Source organism: Mastigoproctus giganteus, chromosome 5, assembly GCF_048544385.1.
Source record: "Mastigoproctus giganteus isolate SK-2022 chromosome 5, ASM4854438v1, whole genome shotgun sequence".
In the NCBI taxonomy this organism is placed as follows: domain Eukaryota; kingdom Metazoa; phylum Arthropoda; class Arachnida; order Uropygi; family Thelyphonidae; genus Mastigoproctus; species Mastigoproctus giganteus.
Genome location: NC_143579.1, coordinates 169,118,136 through 169,142,027, shown reverse-complemented (window position 1 = coordinate 169,142,027; position 23,892 = coordinate 169,118,136). Strand labels below are relative to the sequence as shown.

Here is a 23,892-nt window from a genome sequence, read left to right as displayed (position 1 = left end):
TTTAATTTAGTATTTGATTCTTTGTGCTTTTAAACTCCAATGAACACCAACTTACAAGGGCAAAGAGGAAATATCTGAAAAAAATAAGTCTTAATTCTGATCTCTTCAGAAATAAATATTTCTGAAGAGGATATAATCACTGAAATGCCACATTTGGACTGTAGGGTGAGTAGTTTAACTTCTGGGATTCATAATTTCACAGAGCAGTAAGTGCTTTATGGGACATGGGTACAGGAGCATTGTAGTGAAGAAGCAAGGCACCTCGTGTCCACTTCCCTCTTCTCCGTTCCTTTATGGCCTCTCTTAAATTTTTGAGAACAGAACAAAAGCATCTCCAGTAAAGATGGTCCAATTAATAAAAAGTACAACAGCATCTCCAGTGACTGGATGTATGTGGCATGTAGTCAATCAAAAGAATTCCTTCCACATCCCAAAATATGGTAGCCATGACCTTCCCAGAGAGGGTAAAGTCCTGAATTTTTTGGGCAGTGCTGACCCATGTTGTTTCAATTCCATAGACTCCTGTTTTGTATACAGCTCCCAGTGACAGATCCACATTTCATCACCAGTTACAATTCTTGAAAGAATTGCATGTATACATTTTCCTTAATGATTTGAACCCTGCACTATTTCTGAAAAGTTGTAACCATTCTTGTCACACTGCAAAACCAGCGTTCAACCTCTCAGACACTTCAATAGGCAAATTGAAAATTTCTGCAGAAACAAGTCTTAAGTTTTTGGCAGATTTCTTGAGTTGTCACTTCTGTTGGTTGTATGGAGCAAGGGTTGCTTTCTATTGATTCTTGACCCCATTTAAACACTGTTCAAACCTAAAATTTTATTTGCTATTCAAAATGGGAAGCACTAGCATACAGGCTTTCTAGAGTTCATAAATAACTTTTGGTCTGCTGCCTTCTTTAGTTCAAAAATTTGATAATGGCCTAATAATAAAATATCATGACATCCATATTTTCCTTTGGGCTGGCTACTTTACATCTCTTCCATACTTCACTGTATTGAGTTAGACCTGTGCAAAATAATATATACCATCATTTATGATGGTATATTATTTTGCACATATTATTTTGTATTTTATTTTGAGATTATAATAAAACTACATTTTTATATATCAAGCATATTTATGGTCAAGTAGATAACTTAATGAATGCCCCTTGAATGTCAGGAGAAAGTCTGTACGGATAGGATATTCCAAACATAATGGTGGGCCCAAGAAACTAAAGTGACAGTCAAAGAAAAAACAAAAACAAGAAAAGATATTATAAAAAATTTATGACAAATATAACTAATAAATCCATTTTGAAATATAAACAAAGGTGTAGTGTGGGTTAAGATATATGTGAAAAAAGCTAAAGAAAAACCTTGAAGAGTTTGGAAAACAAGTGGATATCAAGATAAACTTCAGGCCTTGACCAATTCCTAATATATCACGCAGTGACATATTTGAGAATATGTCACTGCACTCATTTTGACCAATATGTAGGCCTCAAATTTTGGATGAAGATATGCATCTTGCAAAAATGATGAATAAATATGTGACAAGGACAAAAAATACATACCAGTCTAAGAGTGTGTGAGAGAGAGAGAGAGAGAGAGAGAGAGAGAGAGAGAGAGAGAGAGAGAGAGAGAGAGAGAGAGCCAACCTCATTTGATTATTCAAGTGGAACTAAATCACCTGATTCAAGACAAATCTTTCTTAGAGTCAAGTTGAACTCTTGCATTTGAGATTAAAAGAAATGAAACATCCTCTCAGAGCACAAGGCCATACTTGGACATTGCAGTTGCCAAAAGGATTTAATAGTTTTTTTCTATACATCTCTATGACAAGAGATCTCACTTTCTAATGGCTTAATGGATACACTGAACACTAGAGGCTTTTTACAGACTTATCAAAATGTAGTTTTGACTGCTTAAGACAAGAAATCTTGAAACAAGACCTCTTGTTGCATAATGGAAATACCTATCCATCTTTACTAATCGGACATGCTACCGTTTTGTAGAAAACCTATGAAAACATGAAGCGCCTCAAACAAATTAATTACACAAGCTATAACTGTATTTTGCTATAACCTGAAAGCGACGACATTTTTAATTGTTTGCAACTTTATTTTCTAAAATTTTGCTGTTTCTTGTGTAAATGTGACAGCAAAGTAAACAATTCTCATTATATTGCCAAGATTCAAAAGGAAGAACCACAACTTATCTAGACTACACAACAGATCTACAGAAAAGCAAATCCTCAGAAAATAAGAGGTTAACAAAATATCTGCAATCTATCTGGCAAAATAGATGGAATCTTACCACAAAAGGACAAGTCACCAAAAAATTTATACCCGATGTCAGTAGGGTATATCCTATCTCCCTGTCCTGGTTTTCCCCTGGCTTGCACACCACCTTCCTTATTACGGGACACGGCTCCTTCAGAGGGAAACTCCACGAGCTGGAAATCTCCGACAACCCAAGCTGTAACTGCGGTAAGGAGGAAACCTGGGAACACCTTATCCATGACTGTGACAACTATGAGGACCTCAGATGTCAGCTATACAAACGCATCAGCTCCTTGCTACGAAACAGAGAAGAAATAATATTGCAAGAAGATAATTACCGGGCTTTCACCGTCTTTGCCCACGAACTCTTTGAAAGACAAAGATCCCTGCCACATCATCACTAACCTATGAAAACACAGACATGACTACCTGAAATGACTGAAAAACTCTGAACTAATGACCACCTGAAGTAGATACAACACATGAACGTGACGAACTGGACCTGACTTCTGGACTTGGACCTCCACTGGACTAACACCAAGATGAAGATTGCAACTTGGACTCGGACCTCCACTGGACTAACACAAAGGTGAAGATTGCATCTTATGATGCCATACAGCCATATGGCGTCCCGGCTAGACACTCTGCCTAGCCTGCTTTTTACTCCTCTTTCCATGGCAGGGGGGAAGGGATGGCTTGCTGTATCCTTCCCCCTCCTGCCACCCCTCTTTCTCCTCTGGTGGGGCATGAGCATGCCCACTATTTCAACAGGGGTCATCTTGGGTCATCTTCCCTATTGACCCCTTACTTCCAATTTCCACCCCCCCAGTCTTCCACCTCCCCTTCCATCTCTTTCCCCTTACACAGCGCCTGCCCCACATGTCCAAATTTAAAACACCAAAATTCATGCCCGACCTATTAGGAAATCTTATCACTTCCAGCGATTATCCCTTATAGCCCCTCTAAGCAGCGTATAATATACCATGTGTGGCCAAAAGAAAAAAAGAATTTTTTTTTTTTTTTTTTTAGGTCCTAGCCACTGAAATCTCAGGAAATTAGGTGGCAGGACCTGCCAGAGCAAACTTTAAGGGGAACACCTGGCTGGCCTCCATGTGGTGCAGTATGTAAACATCAGGTCCCATCTGGGGCCTGGCAGCTAACAAGCCAGATGAACAAGGGGCACAACATATTACACAACACATGACCCACACACTTTTAAACCTCTGGCCTTGACAGCATACTGTCCTCGATACAAAGAACGTACGCAGAGATGGGGTAAATCCCTGGTGCCGTTAGACCCGGAAATACTCTGTATATTGCCAAGAAGTGGATATCCTGAATGGCATATATTCCTGCTAGAATAAAATTCAATAGCTACTACCAGTTCACAGGGAAAATAGTTTATTGCCTCCCATATCAAATTAAGTTTAATGGAAGCGTTCCTAAAAGTGTCGGACAAAAAAAAGGATTTAGCTTCAATACAAAAAAAATGAAGAGCAAGATAAACACTGACAAGGAGAAAATTGAGTATACCGAGTTATGCAAAGCCATTAGAAAGAGACTCAGAGAGGACATAAGATTTAACACAAGAAAAGTAGAACAAGCATTAAGGGAAAACAAAGGACTTAAATCAGCAGCCATGAGCAGTAATACAGAAAGACAAATGATACTGAAACTGAAGAATAGCAATGGTGTACTTGTAAATAGCAGAAGACTACTATAGAGAAGTATACAAGGAGTGAGGGAATAATGCCAGCGGTGAGGAAGATGGATCACAAATTAGTAACACATACAATGTACCCGATATCCTTCCTGATGAGGTAGAACATGCGTTGAAGAAAATGAAGAATCAGAAAGCCCTGGGGGAAGATGAAGTTACTGTAAAGTTGTTAAAATTGGGAGGAAGAGACACGGCACAAAAACTGGGAAGACTCTTCACAAAATGCATTAGAAAAGATGTGATGCCTAAGGAGTGAAATAATGCAACTATAGTTTTGCTGCATAAGAAAGGAGATAAATCAGATTTGGAAATTATAGATCAATTAGCTTGTTATCACACATCTACAAGTTGTTCACATGGGTCATTACTAACAAATTAGAAAGAATACTTGATGAGAATCAATTGAAAGAGTAAGCTGGCTTTAGGACAGGATTCTCAACTATGGATCACCTTCACAAAATGTCACAGCTAATGGAGAAAGCAAATGAATATAAAACACCATTATGCCTAGCATTTGTGGATTATGAAAAGGCATTTGACTTCATACAGCATAAGGCAATGTTTCGGGCACTGGAAAGACAAGGCATAGAGACCCCACATATTATGATTTTGAAGAAAATATATGAGAATGCTACCTCCTTTATTAAACTAGACAAAGACAGTAGCAAATTTAAAATTGAGAAAGGAGTTAAACAAGGAGACACAATATCTCCAAAGTTGTTTACTGCTGCCCCTGAGGAAGCTTTCAGAAGATTAGACTGGTTGCAGAAAGGAGTCAATGTGAATGGAGAGTACCTAAAGCATTTACAATTTGCAGATGACATTGTGTTCATAAGCCACAATCCCAAAGAATTAGAGGAAAATTTTAATCAGTTATGCAGAGTTAATAAGGATTTTGGACTAAAGATGAATATGGCTAAAACAAAAGTAATGATGAACAAGTATGCCATAGAAAGGGATATAATGATTGAAGGAGCAGTAATTGAAAAGGTGGAGTCGTATACTTATCTGGGACAAGTTCATCAGCTGTAATAATGATAAATGGCTGGAAGTCAAGAGAAGAATAAATTTTGGATGGATAGCATTCAGGAAATATAGTCACATACTGAGGAGTAATATCCCAATTTGTCTGAAATTGTAAAATAATGAACCAATGTATACTACCCACCATGACTTATGGAGTGAAACTTGGACAAACTAAAAGAATGGAAGAGAAGCTGAGAACTACACAGTGAAGAATGGAACAAATTATAGTGGGAATTAGACCATTAGATAAGAGAAACACATGAATTAGGCAGCAAACTCAAGTAAAGGACATTCTTATAAAAACTAAAGAACTAAAATGGTCTTGGGCAGGACATAGCACAAAGACATGATGACAGATGGACTAAGAAAATAACAGAATGGTAACCAAGAGGCGCTAGAAAAAAAACCTGGAAGACAACAACGGAGATGGACAGATGAAATTCGTGAGTAGTAAATGGATGGCCATTGCACAAAACAGAAGGAACTGTAAAGTTGCTGGAGAGGCCTTCATCCTGTAATGGTTGATGATGATGACTACAAAAAAAAAAAAAAAAAATTTTTTTTTCACGGACTTAGCAATGCAAAGTTATAAAAGGGAATATTCACTGGTCTACAAATCAAGATGTTATTGAAAGAAAGTTCTTTTGAGGACATCCTCAATATATCAAAAAACAGTGTAGAATGCCTTTAAGGTAGTCTGTTAAAGCTTTATAGGAAGTCAAAGATCAGCAAACTATAAGTAGCTTGTTGACCAACACTTGCTTGTTTGTTTTTTGGTTTTTAGGAGCATTAGCAACTAAGGCCATATTGCTCTGGGATATGTGGTGGTCATTCCCTTGACCTTTCCACATCCTCCGTATTTGGTGGTGACGGGCTCAAACCCCGGTCTAATCAAGAAGCGTGTGCTACGCACTGCTGCTCCTTCCCACCTGGCTACGGAGGCACCACCAACACTTGCATAAATATTCATTTTCTTTGCCTGCAAACTTAATCCCCCCCCCCAAACAAAACTTGAATGACATCAGTCATGAACATGGGGAAAGATTTCACCATGACATTTCTTATGTAGAAAAAGAGGATGATAGCAAGTGGAGTTCAAACAACCTTACCAGTTACTGCTGAATACATTAGGGAAATCAGGGGAGAAACATACAAGGAGATATCCCTAAAAAATTTTTAAAAAAAATAAAAATACGGTTAAAACTTATTAAATGATTTATTAATAAACTATTAAAATAAAAATGTTAATTTTCTCAAAAACAAATTGTGACAGCAAAATTAAGGTCATATTCACATTTAGCGCTACAAAATACGTGTGGCTAGCACGCATTATTATGAGAAAGAAACAAAAAACTTAATTTTTTTGGCTAGTGTGATTAGTTGCTACTATAATTCCAATCCTCAACTGAGAATAATACAATGAAATCTTAATTGTTAAGTTGTTGTTATTTGGATTTTAGGAGCATCAGCTACTAAGGCCATATTGCTCCGGGGATTTCCGGGGTGGTCATTCCCTGACCTTTCCGAATTCTCCATATTTGGTAGTCACAGGCTCGAACCCCGGTCTAATCAAGAAGCATGTATTATGCACCGCTGCTCCTGCCCACCTGGTTACGGAGGTGCTTAAAGTGTTAAGTATTTTGCTCTCAATTAATTTTTCTAATGTAATGTCCATCCACTTTCAATGATCTATATATATAAAATGCTTAAGTATGCTGCCCAAATTTTCCAACTGCTAATTGTTGCCAGCACCTATTCACACAGTTCACCTCACATGACCACCATACTGGGCATCCTTTATAAATTTTTGTACTAACATTTTTCGACTGAAGAAAGGCAACCTATGCCTCAAATGATTGATTGATTGGTTTGGTTTTTTATGGCGCATTGGCAGCTGTGGCCATAATGCGCCAAGACTAGGTAATATTTAAAAAGTTTAAATTCTCGGTGACCTAATTAGTAAGGCCACCATGTCGAAATATATAATAATGTAACAAAAGCATAAATTAAATACAATTAAAAACTTTTATTAATTTAAAATAGCTAAAAACAGCAGACACATTGTCATTGTCAGATAAAATCTGACTGAGTGTATACGGCTCAGTCAGATGGTTAAAAGCGGTAAAACGGATATTGCTAAAATCTGGACAGTCAATTAAAAGGTGTCTGATAGTTAAAGTTGTACCACAGGACACACACATAGGAGGGTCATCAGCCCTCAGCAAAAACGAATGAGTCAAATGACTATGTCCTATGCGGGTCCGGGCAAGAACAACTTCCTCCTTACGATTCCTGCGCAGACTAGACTGCCACGGTTCAATTACAGGCTTTATACAATATAGTTTATTCCCAGTCTGTCTATTCCACAAATCCTGCCATTGGGAATGTATCTTTTGCTGTATTGTTTGCCTGTAGTCTGTATAGGGGACTGACAGGCAACGGTTATTATTTGGAATTGCTGATTTGGCTGACCTATGCCTCAAAGCTATATATGTATGTTTATTTTAACTGTTTATTTTATCTGTCTTCTATTTTAATAAGAAGTGTAAAAATGGCTGAACAGTGTGTAAGAACTTTGAGAAAAATCTAGAAGAAATGTAAATAAAACATTAGAGGAGAGATCTAATAGACTTAGAGACCAAAACAAGACTCTGACTGGCGCCTCCGTAGCCAGGTGGGCAGGAGCAGCAGTGAGTAGCACATGCTTCTTGATTAGACTGGGGTTCGAGCCCGTGAGCCACCAAATACGGAGGATGCGGAAAGGTCAGGGAATGACCACTGCATATCCCCGGAGCAATATGGCCTTAGTTGCTAATGCTCCTAAAAACCAAATAACAACAACAACAACAAGACTCTGACTATGAAGATAGACAGAAAACACTGAAGAAAGAGAAGCAAGACTGGAAATGAGAAGATGCCGTAGGACTAATCAAATAGAAGTACAGGATGCAAATAATCAACAAGCTGTAATTAATGTGGAAGAGCATGACACAGGAAATGTGTTACTACTGTGAGTATTGCAATGCAAGATATTGGGGACATAAACACATTGAATAAATACACTAAATGCTGTCATGATGGAAAGGTTTCACTTGAGCCACTGTCTGAGACACCTACTCTATTATGAGAGCTGCTTACAGGGGATACACAGGAAGTAAATAACTACAGAGAACATATATGAGAGTACAACTCAGCAATGGCATTCGTATCAATGGGCACAGAGATTAAATCACCACCTGGAAATGGTCCATACTGTTTTAGAATACACAGCCAGATTTACCATTTGGCCTCACCACTATATCCAAACAGGGCAAATAAGTCAGGATATGGACTTTATATTTTCAATTCTGCTGAAGCAACAACAAATGGCTCAAAAAACAATCAAATCAAGGGTGTATGGCCGAAGTAACGCAACAATTGGATGAGATGCTGCGGCAAGTTAATCCATTTTCCGAGTCATATAAACAAATGACTAAAATAACCCAGGCTAATCCAACAATGAATGTGTGCATGGCATTTATAGAAGACCCAGACTTAGATAAGAGATGATATAATACACCTATATCCAAAATGGAAGTTGCTGTAATATTTGTTGGAAAAGACAGGGAACCATCTGCAAACAGAGACATATGCATATATTCCACATGTAACTGCTGTAGAATTATATCACCACTAAACAAGAATGGTGAAGACTGAAGTTTCTATATTAAACTATTTGCACCATAATCAGAAAGATGGTGTATGTTAAGATGGGTACAACTAGTTATATCAAATTATCCTTGTTTCTGCTTAAAGGTACAATACTTTATTGTAATCAACATTTACTGTAACTGCTGAATTTATAAATGATACCTGTACGGCAGGCCTTTCTTCAAACGGTGACTTCAGGTCTTGTTCTTTGTCCATTTCATTCTCCTTAAGAGCATGTCTAATGTAGCGAGCCAAGCAATGGGAATGAAAGTAATGATAACATTCTGTCTTTGTAAATATATCACTCTCTGTAAAACCATATAAGCAAATTGCACACTGACAACTGGGAGTATTTCCAACAGTAAGATGTTCTTTTGCGACCTAGAAAACATTACATGACATTAAAACAATATAATGGGGCTCTCATCATTTGAGAAATTTTTATAACTACAGCTAAGTACACATGATATTCTTATTCAGCTACTTCATAAAATGCTTGGGTAAGTGGTGACTAATATAATCCAATTAGCTAGCCATCATGCTAGCTAATTCCTTGTCTTTCTGGAAAAGACTGCAAAAAGACAAGGAAAATTCTATCAATCCAGCAATTCTTTTTTGACCTTGATATCTAACTAGATCAAATTAGTGTTATACAATGTGTGAAGGGGAAGGAGACTAAATGGATGATATAATTGATATTGGTTTCTCACATTCTTTCTTATTCCCATCTGTCCACTCCTCAATTACATACAAAATAACTCAGGTACATATTCTTTATACACAGCAAATGTAACACTTATTTAATTTTTACCATAACCTAACAGATAAATAAGCATGATTAAAAAGAGGCCTGTGGGTTCATTATTATGATTGTGGACACAGCGAAATGAAGACAGAATAAATAATGACAAGTTTAATGTTAATTGGAAACATACATATATTAAATAGATACATACAAAAGCTTTTGGTTAGTTTGTTAACCTTCTTCAGTCAAACTGACAGTTAATTGTGGAACATGAGGGCGTGCACTGCCAGTCATGTATGTGACTGCGTGATCTGGTGGTTAACTGTTGGATATTGAAGCCTATGGCTGAGACGCATGTGAACGTTGCAAACGTTTGTCATTCATCAAAATGGTTACTTCAATGATAGGGTGGACATGACATCCACTGCTCCTGTTGACCGAGGTATTAGAGCATGTGATGTTCAATGACTCCAACCAGGTGCGTCACCAGTAGTGGCAGGACCTATCTACAATCATGACCTCATGGTGTGGGTCAATGTCGTGGTGGGTTGAACAAACGTGTTCGGCAATGGCCAAGTGTTCTATGTCCACTAAGCGGATGGCTCTTGTGCTCTGAAAGACGTTTTCCAAGCCATCTCCCAGTTTCCCCAATGTAGCAGCTAGTGCAGTCACGGCAAGAGATGCGGTAGACTAGACCACTTTGTAGTAAGGTGGAAACCGCTGTTTTCACTTTAGAGATGAGGGATCGTAACTTTCTGCCAGGCAGTTGTGCGCATTTTATCCCATGTGATTTTAGCACCCTAGAAACCTGTTGCGATAGGTTTGGGTAGTATGGGATAAAGGTGCTAATGGTAGAGTCATTACCTTAGATGTTCCTGTCGGTCGCTATGTGGTCATGTGTCTGTAGGTCACATCTGTCAAGGGTATTGGTTGGACAGCTACACCTCGTAAGATCCACCTTGACTTTAGCAATTTCGGTGCACCTCTCATCTACAGAACTAGAGTGGGTCCAGGCACGAGTCAGCAAGGTTCGTGCAGTGGCAAGAAGATGGCTACGCACATGCGCAGACCGGAAGTTGGTAAATTGGCCAGCACACATTGGTTTATGATAGACAGTTGTCTTCAAGCACATGCCCTCGTGTCGGACAAGGGTGTCTAAGTATGGTATGGTGTTGTCCGAATCTAGCTCGATGGTGAATTTTATGAAAGGCGACAGAGAATTGAGGTGATCTAAGAGTCGGTCACCCGAATTTCTGGGGATAACCACAAACACATCATCCACATAACTACAACAAAATGTGATGGGATCTGGTACATTCATAAATGCACGACCCTCTAATTCTTCCATCGCAATATTTTCCATGACCGAACTAACTGGGGAACCCGTGGCCGTGCCGTGCACCTGTTGGTAAATGGAGTCATTGAACATAATTGCACCACCTGTTAAGCACAGTTTGAGGGCAGTGGAGATATCGTCTGGTGTTAATTCGATCCTGCTACCAAGGGTTTGGTCATTATCCAAGAGTTCCTTTGAACAAGCAATGGCAAGTTCTACTGGGATGGAGGTAAAAAGTGACACTACATCGAATGATGCCATGATTTGATTTTCTGAGATGGATAGGGTTCGGATCCGTTCTATAAATTCACTACTGTTGGAAATGGTGTTGGTGAGCTTGCCTACTAGGGGCTCCTTTCTCGATAGTGGCGGGACCTAGATAGGTCCCGCCACTACAGACGATGCGCCTGGTTGGAGTCGTTGAACATCACATGCTCTAATACCTCGGTCAACAGGAGCAGTGGATGTTGTGTCCACCCTATCATTGAAGCAACCATTTTGATGAATGACAAACGTTGGCAACATTCACATGCGTCTCAGCCACAGGCTTCAACATCCAACAATTAACCACCAGATCACGCAGCTCACATACATGATTGGCAGTACACGCCCTCGTGTTCCACTCTTACCTGTAGTTTGACTGATGAAGGTTAACAAACTAACTGAAAGTTTTTGTATGTATCTATTTAATATATGTATGTTTCCAATTAACATTAAATTTGTCATTATTTATTCTGTCTCCGTTTCGCTCTGTGTCTGCAATAATCCACAATAGTAAGATAAATAAGCACTAAGTAATAAAAATGAACAGTTACTAAACAAAGGAAATATTTTTCACTCTTTCTTTTATGATAACCCCATCAATGGTATGAGAACCTAGAGTACTTTAGTACTGTGCATGAGTTGAGGGCTGAGAAGACAGAAGACACCAGTTGACATTAGACTTGAACTTCTGTAGATGGTGATTTTCAGGAAATACAAGTGAAACAATGTCATTCTAAGGAACAGAAGTAGAAGGGATGAAAGAGGAAAAATTTTGTAATTTTCAAATTGGACAGGTTTGGAAGAAAGCAGTGAAATTACAAGTGCTAATTATGAAAGTTCCAATGAAAATATCTCTAGAAACGGCATATAGCAGAAAATTAATGCCTATGTGACAGACACTGGAGAGAGTTGGTAATAGACAGTTCATTAATTAACCTTACTTATTGTTTTGAATAAAGCTTAGGAGCTTGAGAGAGAGGTTGGAGTACCAAACCTGATATGTGAACTTTATTTCATGGTGAAGGGGGAGGGGTATTTTAGATTTGTAGAGTCAGTAGCACTGCTCAGAAGTCAAAAGAAAGCCAAAAGCAAAAAAGATAACCTACTTTTTTTGTTGACACAGAAGCAATATTTGCAATATGCTCATACCAAAAAAAGTAAGAAGTCATGGTTATCCCCAGTAAAAATGTGATGTTGTCTTAAAATATGGGTATAAAACAGCAGAATATTATTTTGTGTAGCAACTGCATTTTAGAAAATACACATTAAGTTTACTTGACCAGACTGGAGATCAGCACTTAGGAACTAGTGGGATATTCAACAAGTTGTAGTAGTTGTTTGTGCAGAGTGAGATTTGTTGAAATAAAAGATGGAATGTAGGGTACATTCAACTGTTGGCATTCGTGGGGAGCAAGACGTGCCTTGTGGAGCTCTCCATAGCGATAACAAAGAACTCTAGATAAGAGGGGATTAGTGGAGTAGAGCAGGATTTCAATGGTTATTTAGTATATTGTAAAGTTTATTTTGATGTTTTTTTTTTTTTTTTCCTATAATAGTTTGATCTTTATAATATTATAAATATAATTTTTTGAAAGTTTCTTTTATATACATTTAGTAAATTTTACAATGGTTGTTACAAGATCTGCCTTGAACACTTAGAGGGCACCATGACTCATATGGAAATAGCTGATGCCGATTTCCAGGAGAGTCAGGATTTTATCCTTTGCAGAACCTGTAGCATGTATTCCAAGGTTGACCTAGTGGATAACCATACCTCAACTGGCAATTCTTTTCTTTGTCACTGTTGAAAGGAGTTTACTGATTCTAAGTGAAAATTTGGTGCAATTTGAACAATTTGAGTCACTAAAAAAAATGTGTGCGTACCCTCAAGGATAATGTAACTGGGAGCTCATCAGGGACTCAAGACTAGTAACCTACCATGATGCACTCCCGATTTGGGCCCCAGAAAAGAATAACCAAGTACAAACTACTCTGGTTCAAAAGGATTTAGTTCTATCAGGAGACTATTCTCAGGGACACAGAATATATTTTTTGTAATAAGGATAGGTGGACTAGAACCAGGGTATGTCAGCCAGGAGCAACTATTAATGATGTCACCAACAAACTGTCAGATTTTAAGTAGGGGGGGTAAAGATAATATTATTATTCATGTGAGGACTAATGCTATTAAGCATACACAATCTGACGATTCGTTAGACAAATATTCTATGTGTCTGCAATTCTGCCAAGGCACAATAGGAGGGATTATATGCTGAAAGACTTTTGGATTAACTCAAGACTTGGACTCTGCAAAGCTTTTGAGGGGAAATTTCTATCAGCTTGGCACACACTTGTAGGTAGAAGGAATTTGTATTGTAGAGATGGGATACATTTAGACAAAGGTGGTACGAGTTTTTACCAGTATTATCTTTAAAGGTTCGGGGAAACTACTAATTTGGGGAGATAAGGGTAATATAGATATGCGTTTATCTGATAATATATTTTATCTGATAATTTTATAATATATAAAAGTAACGCTAGCACATACCTCATGAGTTCTTGTTTGTTACCGCAACAGAATGCATTAGCAAGACCTTCTGAGGGCAGAAACATTTCAAATGAGTGGGTAGCTAGTGCCAGGGAAGCAAGCTTAAATAACTTTAAGGGATGTGTCAGGGTAGTTAACTATACAAGAACACTAAGTCTTAACTGTTTATACAGTAATGTCAGAAGTGTTGTCAATAAAATGAGTGAATTCGAACTGATGGTTAGAACAAGTAACGCTGACGTAATAGGGCTTACAGAAAAAGTGATGCCACCCAGAGGTAGGGGATGATGAGTTTCAGTACGGTATGTATACTGTATTTAGGAAGGATAGGGAAAATAGAAGGGGTGGTGGGGTCATGCTTCTTATCAAAAGCAGCCTGAGTGCAATGAAAGCTTAACCAGATTCAGATGTTTTGCATGCTAGTATAGAATCTGTATGGTGTGAGATAGTTGGAAGCAAAGGTATGAGAGTGGGAGTAATCTACAGGCCAAATGATTGTGAAAATTATGAGAGCCTCTACATGCAAATGGAATGGGCAAGTAAGCATCAATGTCTTATTATGGGTTATTTTAATTTTTCTTTAATTGATTGGAGCAAATGGGAAGGAAACTACACATGGGGAACAAAATTTTTAAATCAACTAGATTGTTATTTGTAACATGTCTAGGGAAAAGAATATTTTAGACTACATCATCATCCATGAATCAGATGATATAATAGGGCTGACATTACAGGAACCAGTAGCAGGAAGTTATTACGGAGTGCTACAGTGGACAATGAAGAGAGAGGTAGAAGTAGTAAAAGGCAAAGGAATGAGTATAATTTCAGGAAAGGAAATTAAGACGGCTTAGGTGCTACATGGCCTCTATTAACTGGGTAGAGATCACACAGAGCGAATAAAACTGAATTATGGTATACCTTTAAAACATTAATCACAGAAGCCTTGAATGTGTAAATACCATTTAAAAAGTTCTCCACGAGGAAGATTCCAAGTTGGATAAATAAGGAAGTTGCCAGGTTACTTGAGCAGAAAAAGACTGCATGGAAAAGTTACAGAGCAATAAAAAGTACTGAAGCCTATAACAGCTACAAATTTATCTGTAGTAGTGCCATAGAAAATATTAGGCTGGCAAAGAGCACAAAGAGTGGGGGATAAGGAATTATTCACACATATAAATGCTAAGAAGAGAACAACCCAGATTGGACCCTTATGTAATGGACGTGGGATAGTATTAGATACCACAGCTGAAGTTGCAGATGAACTCAATGGTTACTTTGCATCGATATTTACAGAAGAAAAACTCTTACTGTCAATGAGAAATTATGGGAGTGATGTTGAAAAAAATGTAATTAATGATGTTGAAATTTCATGTTTATTTAATGAAAAATAACTTTCGAACTGACAGGCCAGTAAGGCTCCTGGGATTGATGGCATATATCCTATAATCTTAAGGGAGGTGACAAGTGAGTGCAGTGAACCATTGAGGCTAATTATGAGGGCATCATTGGACTCATGAGTGATTCCATTGGATTCGAAAAGTGCCAATGTATCTCCAATACATAAGGGCGGTATTGGAGTAGGTAAGTAGGGAAAACCATGGAGACAATGATCAAGGTTGTAATTCAGGATCATTTAGATAGAAATGAAATTCTGAAGGATACTCAGAATTCATATTTAACTAATTTGGTTAGCTATTTTGAAAGGGTCACTCGAGGGCAGGATTTAGTGATTTCGACATTGTTTATTTGGATTTCAGCAGAGCATTTGACTCAGTCCCACATGAGCAGATACTTTATAAACTGGAACAGGTCGGGATCACAGGGAAAATCCTTAGATAGATAGCTGGATGGCTTCAGGGCAGGAGGCAGAGGGTTGTGATAAATGGTTATTCCTCAGATTGGGTTGATGTAAGAAGTGGGGTTCCCCAAGGACCACTGTCGTTTTTGATTTTCATAAATGACATTGACGAAGGGATAGAGGGTATGATGTCTAAATTTGAAGATGATGTAAATATTGGTAGAGTAGTTAATGATCATCACCAAGCAGAGCTTCTTCGGTGTGACCTAGATAGCATTAGCATTAGTAGAGCCATTTGATGCAAGAAAGCAAGCTTATGCAGCATCAGCCAAAAAAAAAAAAAAAAAAACCCACTTCCACTTCACCCCTCTGTTCGTTCAAAATACCTGTCCAGCTGAGCCTTAAACTTATTTAGGCTATCAACCTCCACCACAAGGGATGGCAGTCTGTTCCACCAACCAACCACCCGCTGGCTAAAGGCAAATTTCCGCACGTCTATCCTACATCTGTCTTTCCTCAATTTGAATTTATGCCCTCTCAGGTGATTTTTCTGAGCTAGAGGAAGAATCCCATCAGCATTGAGCATGCTTAAACCATTCAAGGCTTTATACACCTCTATCAGATCACCTCGCTGGTGCCTAGTCTCCAGACACTGTAATTTGCAAAACTTAAGCCTTTCTTCGTAAGAGCACCCCTTTGTTCCATTCACTAATCTTGTTGCCCTTCTCTGTACTCGTTCCAGCAGCTCTACATCCTTCTTGAAATGAGGCCTCCAGACCTGTATACAGTACTCTAGGTGTGGCCTGACCATTGTCTTATACAATGGAATAATCACCTCCTTATCCCTGCTGGAAAAATTCCTGTATATCATTGACAATACTCCATGAGCTACTCTTGCAGCCCGTCTGCACTGCTCAGAGAACTTCATATCTGCCTGCACAATCACCCCCAAGTCCCTTTCATTCTCTACTACTGTCAGTGTAGTACCACAGAGTTGATACGTTGCTCTGGGGTTGCTGTTTCCCATGTGTAGTACTTTACATTTGTCAATGTTAAACTTCATTTGCCACCTCTCAGCCCATCTGCTCAACCTTTCCAGATCCTGTTGCAGCAGCATAGTGTCAGTAGTGTCCTTGACAACCCTGCAAACCTTTGTATCATCTGCAAACTTGGACATTAAGCTTGATATACCATCATCAATATCATTTATAAATACAGAAAACAATAATGGACCCAACACCGAACCCTGAGGGAATCCACTAATAACATTAGTCCACGATATGCAGTGTCCATTGATTACCACTCTCTGTCTTCTCCCCCTCAACCACCCCTTTATCCATAGCAGCAATTTGCCTCCAATGTCACACTGCTCCAATTTGTGTAGCAGTCTTCCATGTGCAACAGTATCAAAAGCCTTTCTAAGATCCAAGTATATAATATCAAAGTTATTCCCTGCATCCAGTTCTTTTGTGACTGCATCATAGTATCCAATCAAGTTTGTCAGGCAAGACTTCCCCTTAACAAAACCATGCTGTGTCTGAGCTATAACTGAAGTCTTGTCTAAATGATCCTGCAGTGCTTCTTTGACCAGTGCCTCCATTAATTTTCCTGGAACAGAAGTTAAGCTCACAGGTCTATAATTACTTGTGTCAGCCTTTGATCCTCCTTTGTGAATTGGGGTCACATTTGCACATTTCCAGTCTATGGGTACCTCCCCTGAGTCCAAGGAAGCTCTCATAATTATGGCTAAGGGTCTGCTTACCTCCTTTGCTGCCTCCTTTAATATAACTGGATAGATCCCATCCACCCCGGGTGCCTTTCTTGTATTTATCTTCAACAGTTTCTCCTCCACTTTACTCCCAGTTATTTCAAGATTCTGTAGCTTACTGCTAGAGTTGAATACACCTCTGGCATTCCCCTTGCTGAGTAACTCTTCATGTGTGAATGTCGATGCAAAATATTCATTTAGTTTGTTAGCTACCTGAGCAGGATCATCAACAGTTGACCCATCAATATCAAGTGGACCAATCTGATTCATCCCCTTCCTTCTAGAGTTTACATAAGTAAAGAACTCTTTGCTGTTTTTCTTTGCATCCCTTGCCAAGGATTTCTCGTAATCTGCCTTCACCTGCCTAACCTCCTTTGTAACCTGGTTGCATATCAACTTGTATCTATCATAGGCTTCTGTGTCATGTGTTAATTTGTAAGTATCCCATGCATTTTTCTTCTCTGCCATATGCCTCATTAGTTCATCTGACATCCATTTTGGCCTAAACCTTGAACAATATTTCTTAGTTGGTATGTAAAGCCTAGTAGCTTCCAAGATAAGTTCTTTGAATGCTTCCCATTTTGAATTTGCTGTTGGTAACATCATCAGTTGGTCCCACCGTATAGAATTTAAATACTGTCTCAGTCCATCGTAGTCGCCTTTACGGAAGCAATAACCCTTCCCTTTACCCCTAATGGTAGTTACCTCTTTCAGTAAATCCCACTTCAGCACACTGTGATCACTGCCACCTAGTGGTTCATTTATCTGCAGATTCTTAATGCATGAAGAATCACTGCTGATAATCAAATCAAGAGTATTACTCCCTCTAGTTGCCTCCCGAACATGCTGATGTAGAAAACAATCATCCAATAAGTCTACAAAAGACCTGCTAGTGTGCGAGTAACCAGCCCCCAAATTCCAGTCAATATCTGGGAAATTAAAATCTCCCATTATAAGACTCTCTGATTTACTGGCCCACTCTATTTCCCTGTACAGTTCCTTATTATACTCATCAGAGTCATTAGGCCTATAGCACACTCCTACTCTCAATTTTGATCTCCCAATGCTTATGTCACACCAAACTGACTCAACACTGCACTGTCCAGTGATGTCGACTGGCTTCACTTCCTTGGTTTTTATGTGTTTCTTAACTAATAGCATAACGCCTCCCCCCTTCCTATCCTGTCTATCCTTTCTGTAGACGTTGTACTCCCCAAATTGCAGTTCTGCATCCCTTATATCTGTGTGACACCACGTCTCTGATATCCCAACAATATCTGCCTTTGATGTTTTGAGCAATACCTCAAATTCATCAAATTTATTTACTAAACTCCTAGCATTGGTGTACACGCAAGTATACCTGCACCTGTTTCTATTCTTAGCTACCCTAACACAACCCATGTGTTTACTTGTACCGCAATGGCTCCCAGCAGTCTCTGAAATACCATGCATCTTGTTTTTCAGGCTTCTGCTCATTCTAATAGAAGCAGTGCAAGAATCTCTTTCACCTCTGCCAGTGGCTACTGTCAATCTATTGGTCTTTGTCTCCCCCCCAAGTCTTTGTCTCCCCCCAAGGGGGGGAGACAAAGTGATAGACTTCAGTGATGGTTGGAAAAATAGCAGCTAAGCTTTAATTCAGCAAAGTGTAAGGTATTAACACCTGGGGAATAGTAACCCCAAATTTATACACTTGGTGGAGTTGAAGTAAAGCCAGTAGTGGAGCAAAAGGACTTGGGTGTTACAATACGGTCGGACACAAAGTTCACCGAGCATTATAGACAGGTTGCAAGGAAGGCCCACGGTGTCTTACTGATGATTTATCGAACAATTGCTAGTAGAAGTAAGAACGTCATAATCCCATTATTTAAGGCTATTGTTAGACCACACTTGGAATACTGTATTCAAATATGGGGACCGCACCTAAAGAAAGACATTGTACTTCTCGAAAGGGTACATAGACGGATAACTTGCCTGGTGAGATCAGCAAAAGGGCATCCATATGAGGAAAGACTTTGAATATGTGGGTTGCAGAGATACAGGCAGATATGAAATTCTCTGAGCAGGCAGCCAGGAAAGCCCATGGTGTCCTATCAATTATGTATAGAAGATAGCCTATAGAGATAGGGAAGTCATAATCCCATTGCATAAGGCAAATGTAAGACTGCATAGCACTTGGAATACCGTGTCTAAGTATGGAGACTCCATCTAAAGAAACACTCAGCCTCTCGAATGGATCCAAAAACAGGCAACTCATATGGTGAGATTGGCAGAAGGGCAACTGTAAGAGGACAAATGAGCAAATTTACAAGGAAAGATTTCAATTATGCCGACTACAGAGCTTGGTAACCAGGCATCTTAGGTTAGGGAACCTGACAGATTTATAAGGCTCCAAGAAAATTTGTTAAAATGAGAAATTTCACTGTTATAAAGAATCCAGGGGAAGACGTTTTTACTAGATTGTAGGAAGTTTTCTATTACCCAGCAAGCTGATGATTACTGGAACAAGTTGCCTCTGCAGGTAGTTGAGAATGACAATTTCAAGAAATTCAAAAGGTCAACTGGAGAGTTTCTTATCTACTTTTATATATATGTTTTTTTTTTTTATTATTTTTCTTTTTTTTTTTTTTTGGCTCTGCAGCAAAAGTATGAGGTATTGCTCAAAACATCAAAGGCAAATATTGTTGGGATATCAGAGATGTAGTGTCACAGATATAAGGAATGCAGAACTAGAATTTGGGGAGTACAATGTGTACAGGAAGAATAGACAAGACAGGAAGGGAGGAGGGGTTATGCTATTAGTTAAGACACACAAAATCCAAGGAAGTGAAGCCAGTCGACATCGCTGGACAGTGCAGTGTCGAGTCAGTTTTGTGTGACATAAGCATTGGGAGGTCAAAATTGAGAGTACGAGCGTGTTATAGGCCTAATGACTCTGATGAGTATAATAAGAAACTGTACAGGGAAATATAGTGGACCAGTATATCAGAGAGTCTTATAATGGGGTATTTTAATTTCCCAGATATTGACTGGAATTTGTGGGTTGGTCACTCACACACTAGCAAGGCTTTTGTGGATTTATTGGATTGTTTTCTACATCAGCATGTTCGTGAGGCAACTAGAGGGGGTAATACTCTTGATCTGATTATCAGTACTGATTCTTCATGCATTAAGAATCTGCAGATAAAGGAACCACTAGGTGGCAGTGATCACAGTGTGCTGAAGTGGGATTTACTCAAAGAGGTAACTACCATTAGGGGTAAAGGGAAGGGTTTTTGCTTTCATAAAGGTGACTACGGTAGTCTGAGACAGTATTTAAATTCTATATGGTGGGACCAACTGATGATGTTACCAACAGCAAATTCAAAATGGGAAGAATTCAAAGAATTTATCTTGGAAGCTAGTAGGCTTTACATACCAACTAAGAAATATTGTTCAAGGTTTAGACCTAAATGGAGGTCAGATGAACTAATGAGACATATGGCAGAGAAGAAAAATGCATGGGATACATATAAATTAACATGTGACACAGAAGCCTATGATAGATATAAGCTGGTCTGTAACCAAGTTACAAAGGAGGTTAGGCAGGCGAAGGCAGATTACGAGAAATCTTTGGCAAAGGATGCAAAGAAAAACAGCAAAGAGTTCTTTACTTATGTAAACTCTAGAAGGAAGGGAATGAATCAGATTGGTCCACTTGATATCGATGGTTCAACTGTTGATGATCCTGCTCAAGTAGCTAACAAACTAAATGAATATTTTGCATCAACATTCACACGTGAGAAGTTATTCAGCGAGGGGAATGCCAGAGGTATATTCAACTCTGGCAGTAAGCTAGATAATCTTGTAATAACTGAGAGTAAAGTGGAGGAGATTTTGTTGAAGATAAACACAGGAAAGGCACCTGTGGGTGGTTGAGATCTATCCAGTTATATTAAAGGAGGCAGCAAAAGAAGTAAGCAAACCCTTAGCCATAATTATGAGAGCTTCCTTGGATTAGGGGAGGTACCCATAGACTGGAGATGTGCAAATGCGACCCCCAATTCAGAAAGGAGGATCAAAGGCTGACAAAAGTAATTATAGACCTCTGAGTTTAACTTCTGTTCCAGGAAAATTAATGGAGGCACTGGTTAAAGAAGCACTGCAGGATCATCTAGACAAGACTTCAGTTATAGCTCGGACACAGCATGGTTTTGTTAAGGGGAAGTCTTGCCTGACCAATCTGACTGGATACTATGATGCAGTCACAAAAGAACTGGATGCAGGGAATAACTTTATATTATATATTTCGATCTTAGAAAGGCTTTTGATACTGTTGCACATGGAAGACTGCTGCACAAATCGGAGCAGTGTGGCATTGGAGGCAAATTGCTGCTATGGATAAAGGGATAGTTGAGGGGAAGAAGACAGAGTGGTAATCAATGGACACTGCATATCGTGGACTAATGTTATTAGTGGATTCCCTCAGGGTTCGGTGTTGGGTCCATTATTGTTTTCTGTATTTATAAATGATACTGATGATGGTATATCAAGCTTAATGTCCAGTTTGCAGACGATACAAAGGTTGGCAGGGTTGTTAAGGACACTACTGATGCTATGCTGCTGCAACAGGATCTGGAAAGGTTGAGCAGATGGGCTGAGAGGTGGCAAATGAAGTTTAACATTGACAAATGTAAAGTACTACATATGGGAAACAGCAACCCCAGAGCAACGTATGAACTCTGTGGTACTACACTGACAGTGGTAGAGAATGAAAAGGACCTGGGGGTAATTGTTCAGGCAGATATGAAGTTCGGAGCAGTGCAGACGGGCTGCAAGAGTAGCTCATGGTGTCTTGTCAATGACATACAGGAATTTTTCCAGCAGGGATAAGGCTGTTGTTGTTGCTTGGGTTTTATTGGCACATTAGCGACTTAAGGCTATAATGTGCCAAACCTGGTGCAGGGATAAGGAGGTGATTATTCCCTTGTATAAGGCAATGGTCAGGCCACACCTAGAGTACTGTATACAGGTCTGGAGGCCTCATTTCAAGAAGGATGTAGAGCTGCTGGAACAAGTACAGAGAAGGGCAACAAGATTAGTGAATGGAACAAAGGGTTGCTCTTACGAAGAAAGGCTTAAGTTTTGCAAATTACAGTGTCTGGAGACTAGGCACCGGCAAGGTGATCTGATAGAGGTGTATAATGCATTGAATGGTTTGAGCATGCTCAATGCCGATGGGATTCTTTCTCTTGCTCAGAATAATCACCCGAGAGGGCATAAATTCAGATTGAGGAAAGAAAGATGTAGGATAGATGTGCGGAAATTTGCCTTTAGCCAGCGGGTAGTTGGTTGGTGGAACAGACTTCCATCCCTTGTTGTGGAAGTTGATAGCCTAAATAAATTTAAGGATCAGCTGGACAGGTATTTGGATCGAACAGAGGGGTGAGATGGGAGCTTTTTTTTTTTTTTTTTTTGGCTGATGCTGCATAAGCTTGCTTTTTTGCATCATATGCCTCTACTAATGCTAATATAGTGCTTCCTTGCACTATATGATCAATATTAATACTAATACCAGGAAGGTACACAATGTCTCTTGAATGATTTACAGTACCTTTGCATGAGGAGGAGGTTATAGTTGTTATACAAGTCAATGGTGAGAATGAATTTGGAAAAATATTCTGGAGGCCAACATCTAAGGAAAAATTAAGCTTCTTGAAGGGTCCAAAGACAGGCAACTTTTCTTGAAATAGCAAAGGGATGTCTATAGGAAGAAAGGCTACAAATGTGTGAGTTACAGAATGTGGAAAGAAATTATCTTGTTCCAGGGAATGAATGCTGTCGGAATTTTCAAACTGAAGAAAGACAGATGTAGATGCACCCCAAGCATAGAAGAGCACATAGTGCTATTCTATGCTTGGGGGTGCAACTTCAATAAAAGGAACCCATAAAAACTCAAACCCATAGGGCATAAATATACATTACTTGGGAAAAATAATGAACCATAATATCAGGAAGTTTATACTGTATTTTACCGTCCTAGTGGCGCAAAAAATATGATAACTGATTATTTTTTTGGCTGATGTAGCAAAAGCCTAGCTTTGCTTCTTTTGATCTTTACTAATGCTAATCACTTCCAATATCCACAGTAATAATCACTGAGGGAAATCAAAGCTGACACCAAAAATATGCAGGAATAGAAAGAAACAGAACTATAACTATACATTTTGTACAGTTACAGTTCTGCAATTAAAAAATAACTGAATCACACTGGTTAAAATAAGTTCCCACTTTAGACATTAAAACTCATATTTACATCATTTTAATAGATATTTAAATATTTCAGTTATTATTATTAGCCATATGGCAGAAGGAAGCCTGAGGCTTATGCTGCACCAGCCAAAAAAAATTCTGAGTTACCCTGAGAGAGAGAGAGAGAGAGAGAGAGAGAGAGAGAGAGAGAGAGAGAGAGAGAGAGAGAGAGAGAGAGAGAGAAGTAGAAGGAAATCATCAAGAAGAAAAGAATGATGATATCCAGTTCAGGGACCTGGATGTGCCAAGCCCATACTCACCAGATGTGAGCCCCTTGGGTTACTGTGATTTACTGGGTTAAAAACTGCATCTGCTGAAGGGGTAACGATTACAAATTATCCAATATTTTGAAATGTCCGGTATCAAACTGATAAGGTTTTTTTTATATTTTCTATGGCAGTTTCCAAAAGCAAAATAATATACA

General features: G+C 39.0%; 1 protein-coding gene across 1 annotated transcript in view; it reads right to left on the bottom strand.

The window, feature by feature from the left end:
* LOC150085830 (uncharacterized) overlaps positions 1-23,892 on the bottom strand; it is a 113,828-nt gene that overhangs the window by 16,584 nt on the left and 73,352 nt on the right. The window contains exon 6 of the mRNA XM_090373511.1: positions 8,884-9,102. Coding sequence (XP_090229637.1) covers positions 8,884-9,102 — 219 coding nt within the window. The remainder of the gene's footprint in view (positions 1-8,883; positions 9,103-23,892) is intronic.